Source organism: Phytophthora parasitica (genome assembly GCF_000247585.1).
Source record: "Phytophthora parasitica INRA-310 unplaced genomic scaffold supercont2.24, whole genome shotgun sequence".
Taxonomy (NCBI): domain Eukaryota; phylum Oomycota; class Peronosporomycetes; order Peronosporales; family Peronosporaceae; genus Phytophthora; species Phytophthora nicotianae.
In genome coordinates, this window is record NW_008649010.1 from 786,040 (window position 1) to 807,624 (window position 21,585).

General features: G+C 52.8%; 9 protein-coding genes across 10 annotated transcripts; 4 read left to right on the forward strand and 5 right to left on the reverse strand.

Annotated features, from left to right (window-relative positions):
- Positions 1 to 73: 73 nt before the first annotated feature.
- On the forward strand, positions 74 to 2,022 carry PPTG_11480 (hypothetical protein; the record flags this gene model as incomplete). Its single annotated transcript, XM_008906806.1, has 1 exon — positions 74 to 2,022. The coding sequence occupies one exon, from the start codon at positions 74 to 76 to the stop codon at positions 1,898 to 1,900; it is 1,827 nt and encodes a 608-aa protein (XP_008905054.1). The 3' UTR covers positions 1,901 to 2,022.
- PPTG_11481 (hypothetical protein) lies at positions 827 to 2,870 on the reverse strand. Its single transcript, XM_008906807.1, has 3 exons — positions 2,681 to 2,870; positions 2,502 to 2,592; positions 827 to 2,429 (listed from the first exon to the last, which is right to left on the reverse strand). The coding sequence occupies exons 1-3, from the start codon at positions 2,828 to 2,830 to the stop codon at positions 2,326 to 2,328; spliced, it is 345 nt and encodes a 114-aa protein (XP_008905055.1). The 5' UTR covers positions 2,831 to 2,870; the 3' UTR covers positions 827 to 2,325.
- PPTG_11482 (hypothetical protein) lies at positions 2,733 to 4,307 on the forward strand. The gene has a single exon (XM_008906808.1). It carries the CDS (start codon positions 2,973 to 2,975, stop codon positions 4,200 to 4,202), a length of 1,230 nt encoding a protein of 409 aa, XP_008905056.1. The 5' UTR covers positions 2,733 to 2,972; the 3' UTR covers positions 4,203 to 4,307.
- A 2-nt stretch (positions 4,308 to 4,309) lies between these two features.
- PPTG_11483 (hypothetical protein) lies at positions 4,310 to 5,167 on the reverse strand (the record flags this gene model as incomplete). Its single annotated transcript, XM_008906809.1, has 2 exons — positions 4,310 to 4,689; positions 4,756 to 5,167. The coding sequence occupies 2 exons, from the start codon at positions 5,165 to 5,167 to the stop codon at positions 4,310 to 4,312; spliced, it is 792 nt and encodes a 263-aa protein (XP_008905057.1).
- Positions 5,168 to 5,293: 126 nt separating this feature from the next.
- On the forward strand, positions 5,294 to 7,757 carry PPTG_11484 (leukotriene A-4 hydrolase/aminopeptidase). Its single transcript, XM_008906810.1, has one exon. It carries the CDS (start codon positions 5,337 to 5,339, stop codon positions 7,365 to 7,367), a length of 2,031 nt encoding a protein of 676 aa, XP_008905058.1. The 5' UTR covers positions 5,294 to 5,336; the 3' UTR covers positions 7,368 to 7,757.
- Positions 7,758 to 7,875: 118 nt separating this feature from the next.
- On the reverse strand, positions 7,876 to 8,377 carry PPTG_22854 (hypothetical protein; the record flags this gene model as incomplete). Its single annotated transcript, XM_008906811.1, has 2 exons — positions 7,876 to 7,911; positions 8,240 to 8,377. 2 exons carry the CDS (start codon positions 8,375 to 8,377, stop codon positions 7,876 to 7,878), a joined length of 174 nt encoding a protein of 57 aa, XP_008905059.1.
- Positions 8,378 to 8,731: 354 nt separating this feature from the next.
- On the reverse strand, positions 8,732 to 20,362 carry PPTG_11486 (hypothetical protein). Its single transcript, XM_008906812.1, has one exon. The coding sequence runs from the start codon at positions 20,107 to 20,109 to the stop codon at positions 10,381 to 10,383; it is 9,729 nt and encodes a 3,242-aa protein (XP_008905060.1). The 5' UTR covers positions 20,110 to 20,362; the 3' UTR covers positions 8,732 to 10,380.
- Positions 8,905 to 14,453, forward strand: PPTG_11485. 2 transcript variants are annotated; one of them, XM_008906814.1, is made up of 3 exons: positions 8,944 to 10,024; positions 10,102 to 10,941; positions 11,014 to 11,322. In XM_008906814.1, exon 1 carries the CDS (start codon positions 9,028 to 9,030, stop codon positions 9,910 to 9,912), a length of 885 nt encoding a protein of 294 aa, XP_008905062.1. In that variant the 5' UTR covers positions 8,944 to 9,027; the 3' UTR covers positions 9,913 to 10,024; positions 10,102 to 10,941; positions 11,014 to 11,322. The 2 variants fall into 2 exon arrangements, with proteins under 2 accessions (XP_008905061.1, XP_008905062.1); XM_008906813.1 differs by having other exon boundaries at positions 8,905 to 10,941; positions 11,014 to 14,453.
- A 307-nt stretch (positions 20,363 to 20,669) lies between the features above and the next one.
- Positions 20,670 to 21,394, reverse strand: PPTG_11487 (hypothetical protein). The gene is made up of 2 exons (XM_008906815.1): positions 21,216 to 21,394; positions 20,670 to 21,090 (listed from the first exon to the last, which is right to left on the reverse strand). Exons 1-2 carry the CDS (start codon positions 21,298 to 21,300, stop codon positions 20,822 to 20,824), a joined length of 354 nt encoding a protein of 117 aa, XP_008905063.1. The 5' UTR covers positions 21,301 to 21,394; the 3' UTR covers positions 20,670 to 20,821.
- Between the last annotated feature and the right edge of the window lie 191 nt (positions 21,395 to 21,585).

Sequence of the window (21,585 nt, forward strand, 5' to 3'; positions counted from 1 at the left end):
GAGCAGTGACCCAGTGGTAACCGTGCTTCGGAGTGTGCGTGGGCCTTTTGCCGTGACATGGCTACATGAAAAGATGAAACGAGTGTATTTTGCTCACGATCGGTTTGGACGTAGGAGTCTGCTGTACAGAAGGTGGGGAGGGGACAATGGGGTGGACATAGTTGCGAATCTAGCGGGGACGGAGGTGACGTCGACATCATTTTCAGAGAGTGACTTGACTCGCTTTGTGTTGAGCAATGTGGCGATCGGAGAGAATGATGGAGACTTGTCGAAATATCAGGAATTACCTGCGTCTGGTGTCTACGTGCTGGATCTGGCAGCCTGTCAGTCGAATACTGAAGGGAAACCATCGTACAGAATGGAATTCCATCCGTACTCTCCCATCGTCCGAACACCCACGGTACCCACGGAGACATCAGACTACGTCTTGGATCGTTTCGGTGCTAGACTTCCTTGTCCAGAACTAATCGCTCAACAGGATGCAGAGACGCTGCAATCCTCTGCATGTGCGCTCTTACTAGCGCTCAGCAATGCTGTTGGTGTCCGAGTACGGTCCATTCCATCGACATCTACTATAGATGGGATGTCTTCAGTTCGAGTGGCCGTGCTCTTCTCGGGAGGACTGGATTCCGTGGTTCTCGCAGCATTGAGCCACTTTCATGCTCCCAAAAGCGAACCTATTGACCTGCTGACAGTCTGCTTCGATGAGACTTCGGGATTTGCCTCACCCGATCGTCGTGCGGCTGAGTTAGCGCACGCTGAACTTTGCTCTTTATTCCCAGATCGTCAGTGGAATCTGGTCAAAATAAATGTGTCACGGACAGAGCTCTCGAGTACGCAACACGAGGTGCTGGCGCTCATGGCGCCTTGTGATACTCACATGGATTTCAACATCGGCGCAGCGTTTTGGTTTCTTTCACGTGGTCAGGGAGAGTTGAAAAAATCTAAAACCACAGATAACGCGACGTTAGAAGAACTGAATGCGTTTTTGAATCCTCAGAGAGCTGATCTTCGTGAGTTAGAGACGGAGGTTGCAGCTCTTGGACTGTTTGATCAGACTACCAACGACACCCTGTGCCCAGTATACCGCTGCGGTCGTAAGCGGAAGAGTGGATGTGTACTTGGTGTATGTAAGAGCTGCTGCTTCAAGATACAACGAGCTGTGGATAAAATAATCCCTCGTGACATTGGCGAGGGTGTTGACCAGAGAGAAGCCCAGGGTTGTCGTGCCAAGTTGGTGTCCATGGGCTTTCAGTCCGAAGCTCATATTGATCTTCTATTGAATCTACTAGAGACCAAGCGTGAAGAAAAAGACCCGATAGTTGGTACTATTGCGCTGCAAAATCGCTGCTGTCGGGTGCATCGCATCAAGCAGGATCAAGTGAACCAGCTCTCCAATTCGGCTCCAACTTCGGCAGTTAATGGTAAATCTACGTCATCGTACGAGTATCAGACTAGCACGAGAGTGGTGCTGGTGGGTATTGGCGCAGACGAGCAACTCGCAGGCTACGGACGTCACCGCACAACGCTGATCAATGGAGGAGAAGCAGCGCTGCGAGCTGAACTTCAAATGGATCTGGGTCGGATCTGGAAGCGTAATCTTGGACGTGACGATCGCTGTATTGCTGCACACGGACGAGAAGCTCGCTTCCCATTCCTTGACGAGCACGTGGTGTCGACTATTGCCACATTTCCAGTCTCCAGTCTCTGTGATGCTGAACTGCCTCGTGGTGTTGGGGACAAACGCGCATTGCGTCTTGTAGCTAGGACTCTTGGACTTAGAAGTTGCGCTGGACTAGCGAAGCGGGCTATCCAGTTCGGATCCCGGATCGCTAAGGTTTCGAACAACGGCAGCAATCGCCAAACACAAGGGATGAACAAGTTTTCGAGCGTGGAATAAGGAACTTGGGGGGTTCGAAGTGAGGATGGCAAATTCAATTTGAGTCTCCTGCTTTAAGGAATAGTTGACGAAATTTAGCAGAATGGTCTTGAGTTATCAAGTAATACAACTAGACTTATCTGTTTTATTAACGGTTGCCATGAATCAGTCCCTCTGCTGGATCTTGTATGTTGCGAGATTTCACCATAATGAGACCAATTGCCCACAGTACGTAAGTAACCCCTGCTCTCCCTGCTCTGACACTCACGCCAACATGACACTGCATCCATAATATACTCCACTTCAGTAGTGTTATTAGAATGCATTTGTCGAGGTACCCTACTAATTGTCCACTTGATCTGTGAGTTCCTGCTGAAAAATACTTTGCTGCTGAAGAAGCTCATTTCTTCGAAACTTGAAATGAAAAAAATCTCAACAGCCCAGTTTTACTCGGCCTTCGCCCCGCTTCCTGCAGATCCACCAGCCGAGACATCTCCAGCATCTATCGCTTCAACCTTGGTAACACTCAATTCCTCCCACTGGTCAGAGTCTATCAAATCATAAAAATAATAAATGTGTAAGTTCACAATAAGCAAAATAAACGAATTAAAGCCGGTCGTACTCTCTTTCTTCCAGCACATGTAGATCACCGCATCATTCTGTAGCTCGTGGTCCGCCAGCGTTGCGGCGTCTGCAAATTCCTTGCCCTCTTTCTGGCAAGTATGTAAATACAATTATTAAGTTAGTAAATAATATCCACCAAAAAAAAAAAATTACGTCGGATATTTCTGCTCTGCTCACCTGGTTAAGTCCCTGCCAGAGCTGGATACTCGTGGGTGGCAGATGGAAGATGGAGCCCAGCTTCTCCTTCACACTGAGGAACGAGTCGGTCAGCTGCACGTCCAGGAACACGGTCTGGTTCCTTCTCTTCACGCGGATATACGGCCCCATCTCTACGTAAAATATCCGCCTCCTGCAGTTTTTTTTTTTTACTGAAATGTAATTCGGTAAATTTCACTTTTGATTATCAGCCAATCAGATCAAACACGCAGCTATAAATATATGCCTATCATCCGTCCTCCATCACTTTCTGATGCTGCGCGTGCTGCTGCTCTCGGGCCTCCTGACGTCTCGCGAATGTGCGTCGCTGCTCCTCGTATGTCGCGCCTGGCACTCCATAGCCACCGCAATGCTGTATGGGTCACGCAGTCTGTTGCTCTCCAGCGATATTTGTCTAAAACACCGCATTCCTGGACGGGTAGAACGACCTGAACGCGTGCAAGCTGTGCTAAAACGCATAAGGGAGAGATTCCCGCGACTACAAACGGAGATGGTGCTACCTACAGCCACAGATGAACAGCTACAACGTGCACACGGAGAGGTGTACGTGGATATGGTGACAGGTATGAGCAATAAGGTGGAGCGCAGCATGAACGCACTGGACATGTTGAAGCGCTTCAATGGAGTCACAGAGGATTATGTGGCTAGTCCGAGAGCTAGTAGGATCCCGACTATTCAGGGCAAGAAGGAGTATTATCAGCAATATGAATACATGGAACTGGGAGACGATATGACTCTCATGAGACACACGTTGGCAGCGGCGAGAGTTGCAGCGGGTGGAGCGTGTCTGGCGGTGGATAAAGTCATGAACACGGATAATGCGATCCGCAATGCCTTCTGTGCTGTACGGCCGCCTGGACACCATGCAGAACGGTGTCGAGCCATGGGTTTCTGCGTGTTTAACAACGTCGCAGTGGCTGCACTGCATGCAGTTGAGAAGCATGGACTGACTCGATTGGCGATTGTGGATGTCGATGTGCATCATGGCAATGGCACACAGGATATTGCCAAAAGAGAACCGAGACTGCTCTATGTGTCGATGCATCAGGCAGCTCCGTGCTTCCCAAGCTCGGGTTTTGCCTGTGAAAAGGGCAAGCACGGGAATCTGCTAAATGTTCCTTTGCGAGCACGCTGTACTTCTCAGAAATACCGTGAACAATTCACCGCATCAGTACTTCCTCGAGTGCGAGAGTTCTGTCCGCAATTGTTGATAATATCCATGGGCTTCGATGGTTCATCGCGTGATCCGCTGGCAGATTTCCAACTGGAGGCCGACGATTTTTACTGGATCACGAAAGAGTTGTGTACTTTGGCCTGGGAATGCTGTGATGGGAGACTTGTGTCGGTTTTGGAAGGAGGGTATCACCTTGGAGCACTGGCAGACGGCGCGGAACAACACATGCTAGCTCTCTTACACGGCTCATGTCGTCCCGATGGCCTCCTACCTATCGAGGTTCCTGTCTCGGAGAGATTACCCAACTAACCTCAACAAGAAGATGTATATAGAGTAGTTTTGAGGCAGAAGAGAAGAATAGAAAAGTTTTAAATGCATTTAATAGAACCAAACCTCCCGTATCATCTATCAGGACTCTACTTGGGAGCAGCTAACATGCTCTCAAGACTCGCTTTGAGTTGATCGTTGTTCTTACGCAGCAATTCCACCTCTTCTTGATGTTTCTTCTCATCCTGAGCCTTCTTCTCCTCCTCGCGACGTGCCACAGCCTCACATCTCGTGCTCAGCTCTTCAATCTGCGACGTCAAGTCTCGTAGTTCACCTTCGAGGGTGCGGATCTGCTGCTCTGCTTCCATCTTCTTCTGCTCAGCCATAAGCGCTTTACGCATTCCAAACGCGATGCTGGACTCGTACAGCGTCTGGTAAGCAGCAATGGTCATCCGTGCCTCGTCACGCACACGTAGCAGCAACAATCCTCGCTCTGAGCAGTTGATCGTGATCTGTCTGATCAGCTCATCTACACGTACCAAAGAGCTATTAGAACGTTCTAAAACCCACCTAAATCAATTATAATACAACACACCAAAGCACTGAGCGTAGAGTTCTTCTCGAACGGGACAGATACCGGTCTCCCTTGCCTGCCTCTGTTGCAGTCTCAGATCCAACTGCTCTTGCAGATTCACCACATCCAGTCTTGTTGCTGGGGTACTCGACACATATTGTACCCACAGCTGTCCGTCTTCGGTCCATTCTTTCGGTGGTAGGATCGAATTCAGTATATCTTCCGTAGGATTACCACTGTGAGTGTTACTGCCGGTGAACACCGTCGGCTTGAGTACTGGTGGAGCCCCTGATCCATTCGAGTCACCATTCGGCGGCTGGTTTCCGAACTTGGTAGCGCCAGGCCTTTTACCTTTCAGTAGTGCCTTATCCTTGCTAGAACTTACAAGGATCGGGTTATTGTACTTCACTAGTGAGCTTTGCGGGGGGATCATCGTCACCAAGATGTAACAATGCAGGTGTTGCAGGTTTTGCGTCCTTTCGCGGCATGGCTACACTTGGTGTTTTGTACACTGATTAATTCTGATATTTGGTGTCTGTCACATCATTTGTTTTGATGAGCCAATCAAAGTCCAAAATCGCATCTTCGTCGTTGCTGTCGTTATGGCTACTTCTGTAGCCTCCCCCTCGCTGCGCTCGCAGTCGTTCGCGAACCTGGACGAGGTGCTGTACCGCCATCTTCAATGGACGTTAGCCATCGACTTTGAGCGTCAGCAGCTCGAGGGATTCGCCGAGTACACGTTCACCTACACGGGCACATCCAAGTCCCCCGTTCTGATTCTCGATACGCAATTTCTGAGTATTGCCAGTGTATCAGTGGACGGAGTGAATGTCGACGATTTCACCCTGAGTGATCAACACTCTGTGTTCGGACGTGCACTAAGTGTACCCATTTCCAGCTTGTCCACCACCGTCCGAGTAAGCTACAGCACGTCAGCGCAGTCCAGCGGCCTGCAGTGGCTCGCTCCGTCCTTGACTGCAGGCAAGGAGCACCCGTTCCTGTTCACTCAATGCCAAGCTATCCACGCGCGCAGTGTAGTGCCGTGTCCCGATACCCCAGCAGCCAAGTTGACATACTCTGCAACTGTCACAGTGCCTCAATGGTGTACAGTACTTATGAGTGCAATTGCTCATGGCCACATCAAGAATGATGATCACGAGCAAACCAAAAAGTGGAGTTTCCGACAAAATGTACCCATTCCATCGTATCTCCTGGCAATTGCCGCTGGACGCATGGAGAGCGTCGAATTGAGCCCGAGAACGAAAGTGTGGGCCGAACCGAGGGTTGTCACTCGAGCAGCTCACGAGTTTGCACAGACTGAGGCGTTTTTACAGGCAGCGGAGGAGATTACTGGACAGGAATACTTGTGGAAGAGATACGATCTGGTCTGTCTGCCCCCGTCATTCCCTTATGGAGGGATGGAGAACCCGTGTTTAACTTTTGTGACCCCAACGCTACTTGCCGGCGATAGATCGTTGGCTGACGTTGTGGCACATGAAATTGCCCACTCATGGACTGGCAACCTGGTGACGAATGCGACGTGGAGTGATTTCTGGCTCAACGAAGGCTGGACGGTGTGGCTCGAACGGAAGATTGTAGCCAAGATCCACAATGACCCCAAGACGTACGACCTCAAGGCTGCTCTGGGCATGCGTGGTCTTGTTGAAGCCATTCAGTCTTTCGGGCCTTCACACCCGTATACAGCACTGGTACCGAATACGGAGGGTGTTGACCCGGACGATGTGTTCTCACGTGTACCTTATGAGAAGGGCTTCAACTTTTTGCACTATTTGTCGACTGTTGTGGGGTCTGACGAGTTCGACTTGTTCGCTCAGGCTTATATCCAGAAATTCAAGTTCCAGACCCTCACTTCTCGAGATTTCCGTGTGTTCTTCGAGAAACACTTTGCAGCGTACCCTGAATGGCTCAGCCAGATCGACTGGGACGGCTGGTTCTTCTCAACGGGGATGCCTCTGATCGAAAACAAGTTCGACACGTCGATTATCAGTCAAGTTCGAGCGCTCGGAGAGAAGATGATGACAGCAATTGATGAAGAGAAGTGGGCTAAAGTCCTGGCACCGAGTGTGTTGCGTAAATGGCCGGCCTCGCTGTGGATTCTGCTGCTGGATACATTGCTACTGCTACAGACTGGTAGTCATACTAAACTCACGGAGGCCCATTTGGACGCTATTGACGCGTTCGCCCACCATCATCTGAGTACGACACACAACTCAGAGCTGCGTTTCCGTTGGTTCACGTTGTCTCTCCGCTCATGTGATCTTCGCGTGCTCGACCGTACTGTCGAATTCTTAAAGGAACAGGGCCGTATGAAGTTCGTGAGACCTCTCTTCCGAGACTTGTGTGCGGCGCTGGGCGTTGAACGCGGTGCTGCGATTTTCGATGAGTGCAAGTCGCTCTACCACCCGATTGCAGCCAAGATGATCCAGCGAGATATTGAGAACATGCAGACGTCCAAGAAACGCAACAAGCCGGTGTACTCGAACGATTTCAACGGGATTTTTGCGCACTGGCTTGGTTTGCCACAAAAGCACTCAGACTACTCGCCTTTGCTGGCAATCTTGCTTGGTGGTCTGACTGTGGCGACGGCAGTGGCGTTATCTAAGCGACGCTAAAGAGTTTTGCACTGGTATTGATTTGAAGCGGTGATCGTTTACAATGTTCGGTAACCGATGATGTTGTGGCCCAGAAGCTTAAAACTCAACATAAATGTCTGGATTTTGAGTGTGATCGAATAAAAAGTAAGGGTTTTACTGTGATTGTCGCTGGCTTCGCCAACTTTACGTTGGCGTAGTTGGACATTAACGGTGTCCCACATTAACCGATCGACGAACAAGTCAGAGATTTGATCGATTCTGCATAGCTATGGTGTGTTCTAGTTTTTGAGTAATCGATGAACGTTCGACTGTTCAGGTCATAGTGGTGATCACGAAGATGTATAGCGCCCAAAAAGTAAGTAGCTGAGTCTTGGTGGCGAATTTAATGCGCTTTGACTTTCTAGCAGCACTTGAATGGTGTTGATGATGCTCATGCGTAGCGCTTTCTCTTGCGGTTCACACTGATTCTAACGACTAGTCTTTTGATTATTTCGGGGCGTAGTGAATGTTATTCATACCGTCCTCGTCACGAGGACTCCTCCAGCCAGGACGGCGACAAAGACTACCAAATCAGAGACCCCGTATGCATTAGCTACCGCATCTCCTGCTTCTTTCCTTTGTCCTACAGAATAGAGAGAATCTCTTGTGTGATTCCAAAGGTTTCTCCATGTAGTGATTACCCAAATCCGATACGCCAGCATAACTACCATGATTAACCGCTTAGGCCTGATTTGCCAAGACTTGCAGACCGAATATTCGTCATTGCCCGCACTCACCGGGAATACCGAACCTGCCGTAACTGTCCTCAAAAATCGCTGTTTGGTGAGTTTTTGGAGCGTTTAAAAACCCTCCAAAAACTCGTTTCTTGTATCGAATTACGCGTCAGTTACCAACAGAATTCTCTCCAGCATTCTGTCCTTCATCGCAAATTCTTTAAAATCGACTAGGCCACTGGCGTAGTCGTCCTTCGGGGCGAGTAACAAGCGAATGGGAATGTCAACGATGTTGCTTGCTGCGATGTGCGGCATAAACCGCGTGAATGTTCGAGTTAACATGTAAGTTTGATCGTTAGTGGCGTAGGAGATGCAGAATTTTGGGGAACTGGGCTCGACTAAAGGACGTGAGCGTGGTTCAAGACGTGAAAACCTTGACGAAACTTCGTAACGTTCACTAAAATTAGTGGAACGTCATGCGTGTACCGTACAAAGCTCGAATACTCTATGCGTGGCATCGCTTGGAATCAGAGACGTGATGCAATGCATCTCGAGTGTCTTCCATTTAGTTTTCCGGCGGAGTTCATAGGAATCGATCGATAGAGGGGCACGTTGGTCTCCGTGGTAAGACCAAATCCGCCTTTTAACTGATGCCTGATAACTAAGAAATCCTTAACTCCTTTCAGAATATATTTTTTTCTACCCCTCGATATTTCTTTAATTCAAAAGCCTTATCCAGTATTGACATTCACTTCCTTTACGATTTAATATCCTTATACATCCGCTGATGTTGAAGTGATGGTCCGCCCCCATCCTTGATCCCGCTGTACACTCTCAGGCAACCGTTGCCGTGTAGGGCGGCTCGCCTTCCATCACTCGAGCCACACAAAAGGCCGCCCTCCTTCTCACTTGGCAATTTGCCGGCTCGAGCCTACGTCCATCCATCGCCGCCTACCATCACTCTGATGGCTTTCTTCAAGCTGAAAAAGACCGAGGCCGAGAAGGCGCAACAGCGCAACCTTAAGGAGCTCGAGCGCGCGGCCAAGGCGCAGCGCAAGAGCGCGGCAAAGGAGCGCAAAGCGGCTAAGCGCCAGGAGGAGAAGGCGCAGAAACAGACCGAGCAGGCGCTTAAGGCGGTCCAGAAGAGCAACCGCCAGGCCGCTAAGCAGGCCAAGAAGGCAGCTAAGACGCGTATCCGCATGGCTCGCAAGGCCGAGAAGGACCGTGTGCGTCTCCGTCGTCGCCAGGTAAAGCGCGCCCGGCGGGAAGCGGCTGCAATTGCCGCGGGTGTGGTGGTGGCCCCGCCATTCTCTAAGAGTGCGGGATGCTACGTGTGTGGCAAGAAATTCGGTCAGGCGCTGCACAGGCGTCGACACCACTGCCGCCAATGCCGAGAGAGTTGCTGTCTGCAGTGCACGAGCAACACGCGCCGTCCTGTGCCGCTCTACGGTCTGAAGAAACCGCAGAAGGTCTGTGTCGTTTGCGACACACTTGTGCTTAATAACGAGAACGCGGCTACTAGATCCCAGCCGCGTGAGCCAGCCGAGGCCGTCGCTGCATTGGCTGCCAGCGGCCGCGCGTCCCGTCGCCCTCACTCGGCCCCGCTGCCACCCACGACGGGTGTGACAGTGAACGTGCGTGGCCGAGAACGAGGCCGTACGCGCTCTTCGAAGAGCAAGAGCGGATCCATTTGGACGCTTCCGATCCGGCCTCTGCTCAAGAGGAAGAAGAGCGCGGAGCAACTGCGAAACCGTAAGCTGGATCTGGACTTGCAGATCGAGAAACGGGCGCTGTTCGGTTCGCGTGGCGTTGAATTGCAGCCGCAAGCGATCGCTCCGCCAGCGCCGTAAGAGCGAAGGACGGAGCTAAAGCATTGAATCAAGGGGAGGTGGTGCGTGTGTCGTGTCTCCAATGGACTGTATCCTCCCAGCTGCAAAGCATGGGCCAAGTTTGCTGGACGAGGTGCGAACGCTGTATTATCCATAGTAACTTTGGAATCCATTTCAACGTTTTCTGCTTTTTACTTACGTGCGCGGAAGTTCTGGCAGACCATCTGCACACGTGGGTTGCTGTCAGGCAACCATGATACAGCTTTGCTACTTGCAACAAGTATCATGTACAACCTCGTGCCATCTCTCTGGCAATTCATCACCAACGAAACGACGTTGGTTACCGAATTTTGATGGGCATTGAATCACCCAGCACAGTTACCGGGCCCAACAGCGTTGGGCAATGTTTTCGCGATGAATAATTGATCGCGTGCTTGTTGCAGTGATGCACACTTATCTTATTTTGCTTGCAAGTTGCAGGGCATTTAGTTACCAGAAGGGACACCAACCGATGTAGCACTGGCAGAGGTTTTCATGCGAGGTGGCTTGTGAGATGAGACGCTGCACCTGCGCACTCACATCGAGTGGCTCGCCGCCGTCGCCTTCAAAGTCGCGGCCGGACAGTTTCGCCTGTACACGTCGAATGACGGCCACAGCCTTCTCGTTCAATGCAACGCGCGGCGCTGCGGTACCTTCGGGTCCTAGAGCATTTAGCAGCTCGCGTTCGCGGACGCTGCGGTTGGCGTGCAAATCGTTGTTGGCCACTGACGGCGGGACAGTCTCCGAGGACGGCGGGATGTGCGCAGCCGCCGTCACAGACACAAACGAGGTCGACGCGGCCGGAGCCATTCGTGGTGGGGGGCCCAGCGGTGTACTGGGCGCCACTGGCTGACGCTCGCCTTGAGTTGTCTGGCCGTGCTCAGCTTGTCGTTGCTGTCGTATCTGAGCCTGCGCCTGGATCTGAGCCTGTGTGACGGAGAAACTGCGACTCAAGCTCGAGTGGCCAACGCTGGATACGCTGGCCGCTAAGGACGAGATCTCTGCATGCAGGTTTGTAGTCGTGTAGTCGATCTTCTCAACGACATTGGACTCCTCGTTCTCATCGATCGTATCCTCGCGAAGACGATTGGCAGGTGCACGAGGCGGAAGCTTGCGCATCGGCAGCGGGATCGACTTACTGAGACTCATCGGACGCGACGACAACGACGACGGTAGTGGAGGTGGCGCTGTCTCCTCTTTGGGTCGTGGAGGCAACTGACGCGGAGCAGCCAAACTGGCGCTGACTTGACGTGGCGCAGGCCGCGGAGGAAGTTGCTGTCCTTGTTGAGTATTCGTATCAGCATCTTCAGCCTTGTTCTCCTCAGCACTTGGTCCATCGCTCTCTTTCTTCTCATCTTCCTTCTCTTCTTTCCTCTCCTTACTGGTAACAGGTCGAGGTTCATCTCGATCATCCAATAGTGTAGCTGTCGATGAAGGTGTCGGATCGGGGATCGAGATACTCTCGCTACGTCGATGCGGTGCCTCCTCTTCTGGACCATGCGTCGAGGCCTCCGAAGGTCCATGCGACGAAGCTTCTGATGGTCCATGTGAGGAATCATCATACGGTCCATGAGAAGAATTATCGGACGAATACTCCGACTGTCCATGAGAAGAGGCTTCAGACGGTTCATAGTCGCTCTCGCTGTCCATACTCATCGCACTGGAAACTACCGAAGACGACACGACACTAGACGCCACTGAACTGCCAGCGTGACTCGAAGCCTGCACGTTCGTCGCCGACAGCAGACGCCAGTTGATCAGCGGGTCGTGCACAAAGGCTTCCAGCATCGCCATGAGACTGTGGCGGTTCTCACGCAGCACTGCCATCACACTCTCGCACGAGAAGCGGAAGTTGCCTTCGATCCCACTCACCTCCATCGCGTTCGTCAGCATCCGTGTCAGTCGGAACGGGATCTTCTCGGGGTATTTCTCTCGATCCATCGCAACCTCGAAGCAGTCACCAAAGTCGATATGCACGATCGTTCCTGTAAAGCGGTGCAGCATCAGATTGCTCGGGTGCCGATCGCCCAGTCCAAGAATGTAGCCCACCATCGACATGACGGCAAGAGACCGCGTGTAGTTGGTGCGTCGATCCAGCCACACCTCCGAGTTCTCCGACTTGAGCCACAGCACCTTGTACAAGTCCTGGCCTGCTGTGTTCTCCAGCGCATACTGGAACACCTCCACCTTCTCCAGTAGCGTCAACGCGTCGTAGTCCGGGGCCATTTGCAGCATCAAGCGATGCTCAATGTTCAGCAGGATCTTGCGAGCTTCACGGTAGTCGCGGATCAGTTGGTGCAGCGTATCACAATGAGGCACCCAGCCCACAATACCGGCGTTGTCAGACAACGGGATGACCGGGTAGCGATGGATCTTTAGGTCCTTCTTGGACGTGTTGCGATCGTTGATTAACAGCGCGTTCACCAGGCCAAAGAGCTGCGTCACTCGCTCGTCTTGACGTAAATCTTCGTGGCCCTTTAATAGGAACATGTACTCCAACCCATTGGAGCCCACGATCGTGATACGACGAGGTCGCTGCTTGCTCGTGATAACTGCCACAGTTGGCAAGAAGCTGCCGATCTTGACGATAGCGTGGCCAGCACGGTATGTTCCAGGCACAGCCAGTTGCAGGTTTCTCGCTGCTAATAAGTTGGGAGACACCACTTGAAGCTCCAGCGTCGTGATCTGCGGCAGCTGCTTGTTGATACGACGGAAGACGTGGTAGTACAGATCCCACGCGCGATTCAGGTCTGATTCGTTGCGTCGATTGCTTAGGAACCGCTGCAGCCACTCGTTGGCTTCGCGTAGATCTCGACCAAAGGCTCCGTGGAAACTCACCTCACGTAGCGTCTCTGGGCCTCGCTCCATCATGGCGTGCAGTGGCCGCAGAACTTCCGCCATGCCGTCCACATTGTGTTCACCGAAGTACAACCGCGAAGCTTCCTCCAGTCCTTCGTGCCACATTTCATGCCACAAAATGGCAACGCGAATGAGCTCTCGACTCACAAGCAACGCCTCGTCCACGAGCTCCACGTAGTTGGTCCGCATGGTGCTCATGATGGCTTCTGCTGCTTGCTGACGCTCACTCACCGACGACTTGAGCGCTACAGACAGCGGATAGATGAGAGCATGGGGATGCTGCTTGCCTACAGCCACCAGCAAACGATGGAGTTGCTTCTGGATACGTGGGTATGGCGTGTGGATACGAGCAATCAGCTGTGGGATCACAATGAGCCACGTCTCGATACTCACGGACCGGAAACCTTTCTCTAAGGCTGCATGCACGTCGGTGCGGTGGCCGTGAGCGAACCAAAGCGTCAGCACACGTAGAATATCCTGCTGTACGTTAGCAGCCCAACGACTGCGACCCAACGCAACTGACCGGAAGAAACCTTCAATTGCTGGAGCAATGTAGGGAGCCACGGAAGCTGAAGCCGCTACAGCCGATGCAGTCGCGTTCGCAGAGATATGCTGGCTGTGCGTCGAGTGCTCGACGACCTGGAAGTTCATCAAAGCCCACGCATGCCACGCCTTGTAGCTACGCGGCTCCAGTTCAGTACATAACCGTAGAGAAGACAGCACACTTTCCACCGGTACATGTTCGATCTGCTGGTCGTGCACTGCCAACTGCCACTCGGCCATCTTCAAGTGACACTTGACAAGCAGCTCTTCTTCTTCGCTTCGCATTGGCATCATCGCTGGAGCGGGAGACGGCATACCACCCATACCACCTGGAGGCTGGGAACGATGTCGAGCCATGGATGAGATACGTACCACCAAACGATGCAAGTCTGACAGAGCTTCCTGCTTCTGTCCGGCAGCCCAGAGGTGCTTCAAGTAGGCGAAGGCCACGCGATTGCGGTCTTTTTCTCCGAATCCGAAGGAAGTGGCTGCTGAGCTGGACGGAGCCACACTTAACATCTCCGAGATGCCGGTACCATTGGATCCTGCACCGCCGTGCACGTGCAGCGCGTTGGTGAATATCTTGAGCGACAGCGAGAGGTTCCCTGACTGCCGACACAGACTGGCAAACTGCAGATACGTGTCGATGTCTTCGTGTGGCGACAGGATCAACGCACGGACGGCAATCAGTTGCTGCCACACTTCCACCACGCGCTTGCAGCCTGATAGACGGTCATGCCACATACGCATCAAGTGGCGCTTGTATCGAGCAGCTTCTTCACCTTTAGAAATCTGAGCTCGCAGCTTCTTGTACGTCACGACCTCCTCCAGTTCACTGAGTTGCTGCAGAGTCACCATACTGCGGTATGCGCGGCTGTAGGACTCGCCCACAAGAGCTCCAAGCTTCGTATCCAGCGTCTTTCTCGTGACATCGATGAGTTTCACTGCCTGTTCGAAGTTGCCGCGATGCACGGCCAACACGGACTCATACAGCGACAACTCCGTGACATCTTCATCTGCTCCGAAGATTCCGTGGCCGTGAGTGTGGCCGTAGCCGTAGCCTTGTCCATTACCGTTAGCAGCTCGAGAAATAACCGCACTATTAGCGTTGCTTTTGTCGTTTTGAGCTGCACACTCCGTCACGTATTGCGTCATGCTGTCCCATTGCGACAGACACCAACTCGCTCGAGCACCAAGCATCGCCACACGTCGAAGCGCTTTACCTTCATCGCCACGGTCATCTCCAAGCTGGTACGACGATGACGGAGGGCCACTGGCTGAAGCCAACGACGAAGACGAACCGTAGTTACTGCTCCCTTGGCGAAGGAGACCCCGGCCAGCACCAGAGCTACTCGATGCAGTCCGGCCAGCAGACAATGGGCGACTTCGCGGCGGCGGGGCACTAGATTTGCTCGGACTACGCTCTGGTGAGCGCAAAGCAGCCCACACCTGTGCAGCCAGTGCACTCAGTTCTTCCCACATGCCCAGTGCCTCCAAGCACCGCATCTTTCCTATGCAAACCTCAATGTCTAGTGTTTCGTTCTCTCCACCTTGTTGCTTGGCGAACTGCAGTCGTCGGTCGTACAACGCAAGAGCTGCGCGCCAGTCTTGCAGCTTTTCGAACCACGTCTCCTTCACTTGGATCACACGACTGTGATGTGCTTGTGCGTACTTTAAGATACCCACGGCTGCTTCTGGTTGACCAAGCTGGTTGTTGATAGAGATAAGCGCCTCGATGCACGTGCTGGGCGAAGTGTGGAACTCCAACTCCTTGTAATGCAGCGCCTTCGCATACGCGTGACACTTCTGCGCCAACTCTCCAAGCTCTCGAATGTCAATAGGCAGCGCCTCCACGTCGTGCTCCATAAACTCCGCCAGGTTCAACAGCGTCTGCAGTATCTCTGCAGGTATCGTGTCGCTTTGGAAAGCAGTCTCCAGTGCTCGAACCAAATAATCCTGGTACTGCTCGTACAGCTCGTTCCAGCAAGACACAAATGCTGGGTTAAACAATGCACGCGCCAGCGGGTTATACGCTTGGGCTAGCGCGCAGCAAGAACGCAGTGCAGCGCTGGGGGATTCACGCAGCAATTCGATCGAGAAGCGTCGCATCCACTCGAGCCAGTCTTCCTTCGTGCTGCGTTGCGAAGCTTCCCACGCTCGTCGCAGATTCTGTTGGTTGACGTGCAATCGAACACTTGTCGGTGGAGACGCCGCTGGAGTCATCGATGATGCAGTCTGCGCCTGTAGCTCGGTGGAGAATTTGCGTAGAGTAGACGTCATAAACGCCGGGTCGATCAGGAACGCTCGAGGCACACGAGCGCCTCGACGCAAACTCTCCAGTGCCTGAGCGATCCGTTGTACCATGGCTTGTGGTGATGAAGAGGGACTGCCACCTTCAGTATCATTAGCAGCCGTTGCAAGATTGCCGCGGTGCGAGAACGGTAGTGACGCGATGATCTGCTGCATCAATGGCTCAAAACTTAAGACTTCTGCTTGCAGCTGGAACACCAGAGCTCCTAGGGCATACAGCATCACCTCGGAGAAACGTGTAGCCTCGGACTTGGACGTAGCAATCCGTGCCGCTGCTGCGCCCGACGATCCGCTTCCATTCGATCCTTGTACATGGGAGCCACCACTCACAGTGACGGCAGCATTGCTACTGGAGCGACTGAAGAAGAACGCCCCCTTGGCTGAAACCTGCGATGCCACACGTGCAAGAGGCTGCAGCAGTCTTGGTCCCGCATACTGCTCAAAGTTGGCAACCACACATATACGCGCTAGAGCGTAGACAGTAGTGATCTTCACTTCAAGTGGAGTATCCAAGCTTTCCATGAGATGCACAAGTGCAGGCACCACCAGATACACGTAGTCCTCCACAGCATCGCCAAACACAATCAAGGACTGCACCACTTGCACTTGGATCGCTGCCACTGCAACGGCAGCAGTGCCATCCGCGCTGCCATTCTGTACAATGTCGTAGGTACTGGACACCTGATCATTGGATCCACCCGACGTGCTGTCACCTGTTTGTGCATGATGATCTCCACTGCCCCCAACAACACTCACACCGTCTGCAGAGCCTTGTGTTGCTCCGCTTACACCTGCGCCAGCTCCAGCAAGCTCACCGTCGGCAGCTCCGCCTAATCCGAAATGCGGCTGAAGCACCTCAAGTAGTTTAGGCAGTAACTTGGGGAAATACTGGGTACGGAACTCGTGCGGCGCCGCCTGCGAGATTTTCTCTACGAGACGTACAATCTGCGTCAAATGCGACCCCCAGAACCGCAGCGCGAGCACCATAATCGGCGGGAAAAATGGCTTCATGTGTGCGTTGACGATGGAGATCAGCGTCGTGAGTTGCAGGAAAAGCGACTCGCGAAGTCGCGGTTCACCACGCGAAAGAACCCGCAAGAATGGCGGCAAGATATACTTGAGAAATGGCACACATTGCGTGCTGAGACTCTTGAAGATGAACATGATGGCCTGGATGACGCCGTGGTGGTGAGCGTTCAGTGATGGTTCGCGTAGAATGCGCAGTAGCGCGTGAATAGCCACCGTAGGGAAATACGCCTCCGACGCTGGAGACAATTCAGTGGGATCCAGTTCCAGTTCGTTGTCCATCAACGAACTCTCGAAGTCAAAGGAATCGTCACTTAGACTCATGCCGATCGAGCCGATCTGCCGTTTCTTCCGTGACGAGGAGGATAGCGAAGACGACGCAGCCCCTGCAGAAACTCCAGCTGCGCCACTGATAGGATGAGAGGATTGCGAGCCAATACCCAACGTGCCAGCGCCTGCACCGGCGTCAATTTTCCTGGTTCCAATAGGCGCAGCAGTGAACAATTGCAGCTCGATCTGCTGTTTCTCATCCAGTGCGTCGCTCGTTGCCTTGCGGTCGAAGCTTGCGAGGTTGATCGTTACGCCCAAAGCCTTTAAGTCGATTTCCAACGTTGGATATTGTGATGCCGCAGAGCCAGCAATCGATTTTGACAGGCCGAGTGGCGCAGTGTCCGCGTTCTTCTCCGTTTCTTCCTTAGTCGCCGATGTACCGGTCGTGGACGCGACTTCGTTAGCTTGTCGCAACGAGGCTCTCGAGATACACAGCTTGTACTTGTACGGGTCCAATGCACCGAGAATGCCGATAGTTCTCATTGCCTCACGTCGCAGAGACCACGGGCTGCCCACGTTGTGATGTAACAGACTGAGAAAGATCTCCAATAACTTGGGTGACGCCAGATACGGACGAACCACGCAGCCGGTACTACCCGCCAGTTGACCTAATGTCTGCAACGCCACTTGTCGCTTCTCAATGGATGAGTGGTCTTGTAGTGTGTGGATGATAAGCGGGAAGAGATAGCGTTCGTATGCAGCGATCTGCGTACGCGACACCAACGCCAGCTCACCAAGAGTAACCAAGACTGCCATCGTCAATGGGGCATTGCCACGTACAAGAATCGGTAGAAGAACCTCAAGGATACGTACAACGTACGGGTCAACCAAATGCTGCGCACCACGAATAAGGTGTCCCAGAAGACGGGTGCTGTCCTCGCGCATTCGAAGATCAGACGTGTGCTGTAACTCTGTGACCAGTTGGATTATCACACGACGCAATGACGGCATCACGAAAGCCGGATTGCGAGGCGCTAAGCGCTCCAGTAATTGCATCGCGCGTTCGCGAATATTGGCGTTCTCGTCATTCAACAGCAGGAAGATCAGTTTTAAGTGCGTCTCCTGACTCAACAGCTCATCGAAGCGTGCATCCAAGGACTCCACAACGCTCCTTCGTACGGCCACATCCATATCCGAGATACCAACTTGAAGCAGTTGTGTGAGCACAAGATCAATCACACGTCCGCTGGGTCCACGCTTCTTCACGTGTCTCCACGAAGACATTAACGCTGTATCTGGAGAATCAGGTGATGGCAGCAGGAGCTTGCTACACGTGATCACTGCCTGCTTGCGAATACGTGCATCCGGGTTCTTCAGATACAAAGCAACGCAGTCGCGCACAAATGGCAACAGACAGAAGCTGCCACTGAAGTCAAAGCAGCTCAGCGTACGTAAAGACAACAAAATCGTATCAATCTCGTCGCCCGTCTCGCCCTTGATCATCAATGAGCCACTCCCACTGGACGGATCATCCTCAGCACTGGAAAAGCCTCGCTTCATCGACGAAAACAGTGCTTGGACGGATGTTTGCTTTACGGGAGGAGCTTCAGTGGCAGTGTCATAGTACGATGCATCCAGTGTCAGCTCACCGCCGTCTCCACTAGTAGAACTGCCTGCTACACCACCACTTCCAGGTGGATAGACGGCACCACCGCTACCCAGCGAGAACGGGGTGCCACGCAGGATGCCAGAGATCTCATTTAGCAGCCGTTCTTGGACATAAGGAAGCGCGCTTGGTACACTGGCAACAACCTCGGCAAGAGAATCAATCAGCTCGTCGCTAAGCCCGCCAATCATCATAGTCTCCAGCACTCCATCCTGGAACAGGAACGGCTCGAATCGTGGTCCTAAAGCTCGCGACATATTGGCCACACATGTGAGAGTTTCGACGCAGAACAGCTTGTTGCGAGCTCGTTTGCGTTTCGATCCAGTATGTGGCGCCAGCGATTCCTTCACCAATTTCAGAATAGGAGGAAGATGAGGGAGCAACGCATCACCCACAGCCAACGACAGTCTGCCCATAGCTAAGAACGCTACGCCACGCTCCGACGGCGGCGCTGAATACTCCAAGATCCGCTTGGTCAAATGCGCCACACAGATATCCAAATAGTACTGCACGAAAGCTCCCGGACAAAACTCCGCCAACTGCGGCAACAGTCTCGACACAGCACGACTCACCAGTCTCTCCTTGGCGTCCTTGTATCTCAGCACCGTATCACACACCTCTCGAAATCTCGGGACCATGAATCGTCCTGTATTGGCGATCAGCTCTCCGATGACGAGTAAAGATCCATGAGCACACTCCCATGAGGCCAATGTCTGGCCAGTACTAGGCGGAGAGCTCGATCCCGAAGCACTGGGACGCAGAGCCAAACCTTCAAACACTTGGTCATACACCTTGCAGTACCACTGCACTCTGTGTCGCGTCTGTCTCCTAGTAATCAGCTGCAAACACGCTGCTAGTGCGCTGGTCGCGGCCTCTCTGATCTCGACCTTCTGGTCTCTCACTGCTCCCCAAATGCTCTGGAAGAAGGTGGTTAAGTTCACATGGAACAGTGTGGGGGCTGCCTGAGCCAGTTCTCGCAGCACGAAGCACGCTGCCAATCGTCGTTGACTCACTAGTGCCTCGTTCCTGGCTGCGTGAGTGCCTGGCTGTCCCTCTTGAAGCCACTCGAACGCTCTCTTGGCCTCGAAGTCTACGAAGCTCGCTACGAGCGTCCCACTGACACTAGAGGTCGCTAGTTTCCCCATGGCTGAAGAAGCTGCCAGTAGTGCTCTCCTGCTGGTTTGAGGCTGCTGTAAAAAGTACCTCAAGTAGTTGACGAAGCGGATGAATTGGTCTTCATTAGACACGTCGATGAGGCGCTCGATGGCCAGCAGTGCGCCCAATTGCGCGCTCTCGGAGGCTCGTTGTAGCAAGGTGTAGAGCTGAGGGGTGAGCTGGCCCAGGGCCTTGGCGAAGCGCTCAGCTGACAGCTGCCGACTGAGAGACGCTACAGCCGCGTACAGCTCCGATACGCGAGTCGTCCGGGTAGCAGCATCGTTGACGTCCAGACGCTGCACCAGGGAGGCGAGCAATGCCTCGACGTGCTCTCGGTCTTGGAACTGCATCGGACTGTGCCGCTTTTAGGCGGTGCTGACGGCGGTAGAAGGAAGGAGAAGATAGAGGAGAGTCTTGGCTTTTAGATGCAGTACTTGGTGTCAAGAGTGAGCCGTGGGAAGACGCCGATCGCGAGCGTTGAAGTCGACGACTCCCCTCCCTGGACAGGAAGCGCGGTGTGAAATGCGTGCGGACTGCGAAAGAAACCGGTGTACCGTTGGATAGAAGATATAACATACAGTCGGATTTTAAGGTTACATTCTGATTAGGAAGGGCAGTTGTAAGTTATATGCTGTGGTGGACTATAAACGTTTTGAATGGTCAGACCAACTATGCTACAAAGTGCACCAGACCGACTGTGCTGAAAGGTAGAGCCCTCCTCAAGATACAGTATGGTGAAGGCTAAGGATACTGCATCAGTCTGGTGCATGAACGCTGCGGCGTCGAACGCAGCATCAAGTCCGTCTCTTGCTCGAGTTTCCTTCCTCGCTACCTGAAATCACTCGCTGTCTGCTTGCATCTGAAAACCTGTATAGCCCCTCATAAAACAGCAGTAGCGAGATCCAAGTCCAGCCTCGCAGCAGCAACAAATACAACAAGACCAACGCTATTGACGCAAGCTGAACGGGTCGTGGCGATGAAACTTGCATTAAGCTAGAACCGAGCCACACGGGAAGAAAGGACCTCGGACAAGACCCCCTCGAAAGAAATCAAAAGAGACGCTTAAGCCGACTTGCTCTTCTTGAGCTTCTCCATGAGCACCTTCTTGACGATCTTCTGCTCCTCAATCAGGAAAGCGCGCACAATGCGCTGACGCACGCACAGGGCGCAACGCGAGCCGCCGTAGGCGCGCGACACAGTGCGCTGCGTCTTGCTCACGTTCTTGTACTCCTTCGACTGCAGGTGCTTGATGCCCTTAAGCGTCTGCTTGCAGTCACCGCACTTGGGGCCAGCAGCACGCTTCTTGCGGTACTGGGCAACAAGCTTGCCACCTAATTTTTAGGAATATCACAACATGGAAAGTGTCAGTTGATCTGACAGTTCTAGAGAGAGGTCCGACACGGTTCCTGTATCTGTTGGCGTCTTGAGTAGCTGCTGCTGCTGTATAAAAACGTACCAGGGGTCTTGACAGCCTTGATGGCGTTAGACTTGGTCGCGTACGAGTGACGGCGGCGGTAAGTGATGCGCACGTTCTTGACCATGGTGGATGCCTTTCGGTCTGGTTCCTATCTCCCGTTCTGATAGAATGAACACAAAGGCGGTGGTGGCGAGCTGCCCACCAAGGCCCAACGCCAGTCGTTTTGCAGGTGAGTGGACCACATTAAGTTCTCGATAGTTGATACATGTTTTAAATAGAATTTGATAGGTTTTGGTGTACGAATTGTGTGTACATCATGCATCTGCGAACTTAAACAGTTTTAGAGTGAACTTAGCACAATGAACGATTTTGACAGGATTGCTGCGTACTTAACGTTTATTGACAGAAC

What these genes read in the sequence shown, in the direction of transcription:
- PPTG_11481 (XM_008906807.1), bottom strand. Translation starts at nt 2,830, where the DNA reads ATGGGGCCGTATATCCGCGTGAAGAGAAGGAACCAGACCGTGTTCCTG. An exon ending in TCTGGCAGGGACTTAACCAG is followed by an intron (nt 2,593 to 2,680) that starts GTGAGCAGAGCA and finishes CATACTTGCCAG; the next exon opens with AAAGAGGGCAAGGAATTTGC. An exon ending in CATGTGCTGGAAGAAAGAGA is followed by an intron (nt 2,430 to 2,501) that starts GTACGACCGGCT and finishes ATGATTTGATAG; the next exon opens with ACTCTGACCAGTGGGAGGAA.
- PPTG_11482 (XM_008906808.1), top strand. Translation starts at nt 2,973, where the DNA reads ATGCTGCGCGTGCTGCTGCTCTCGGGCCTCCTGACGTCTCGCGAATGT.
- PPTG_11484 (XM_008906810.1), top strand. Translation starts at nt 5,337, where the DNA reads ATGGCTACTTCTGTAGCCTCCCCCTCGCTGCGCTCGCAGTCGTTCGCG.
- PPTG_11485 (XM_008906813.1), top strand. Translation starts at nt 9,028, where the DNA reads ATGGCTTTCTTCAAGCTGAAAAAGACCGAGGCCGAGAAGGCGCAACAG.
- PPTG_11486 (XM_008906812.1), bottom strand. Translation starts at nt 20,109, where the DNA reads ATGCAGTTCCAAGACCGAGAGCACGTCGAGGCATTGCTCGCCTCCCTG.
- PPTG_11487 (XM_008906815.1), bottom strand. Translation starts at nt 21,300, where the DNA reads ATGGTCAAGAACGTGCGCATCACTTACCGCCGCCGTCACTCGTACGCG. An exon ending in CAAGGCTGTCAAGACCCCTG is followed by an intron (nt 21,091 to 21,215) that starts GTACGTTTTTAT and finishes CCTAAAAATTAG; the next exon opens with GTGGCAAGCTTGTTGCCCAG.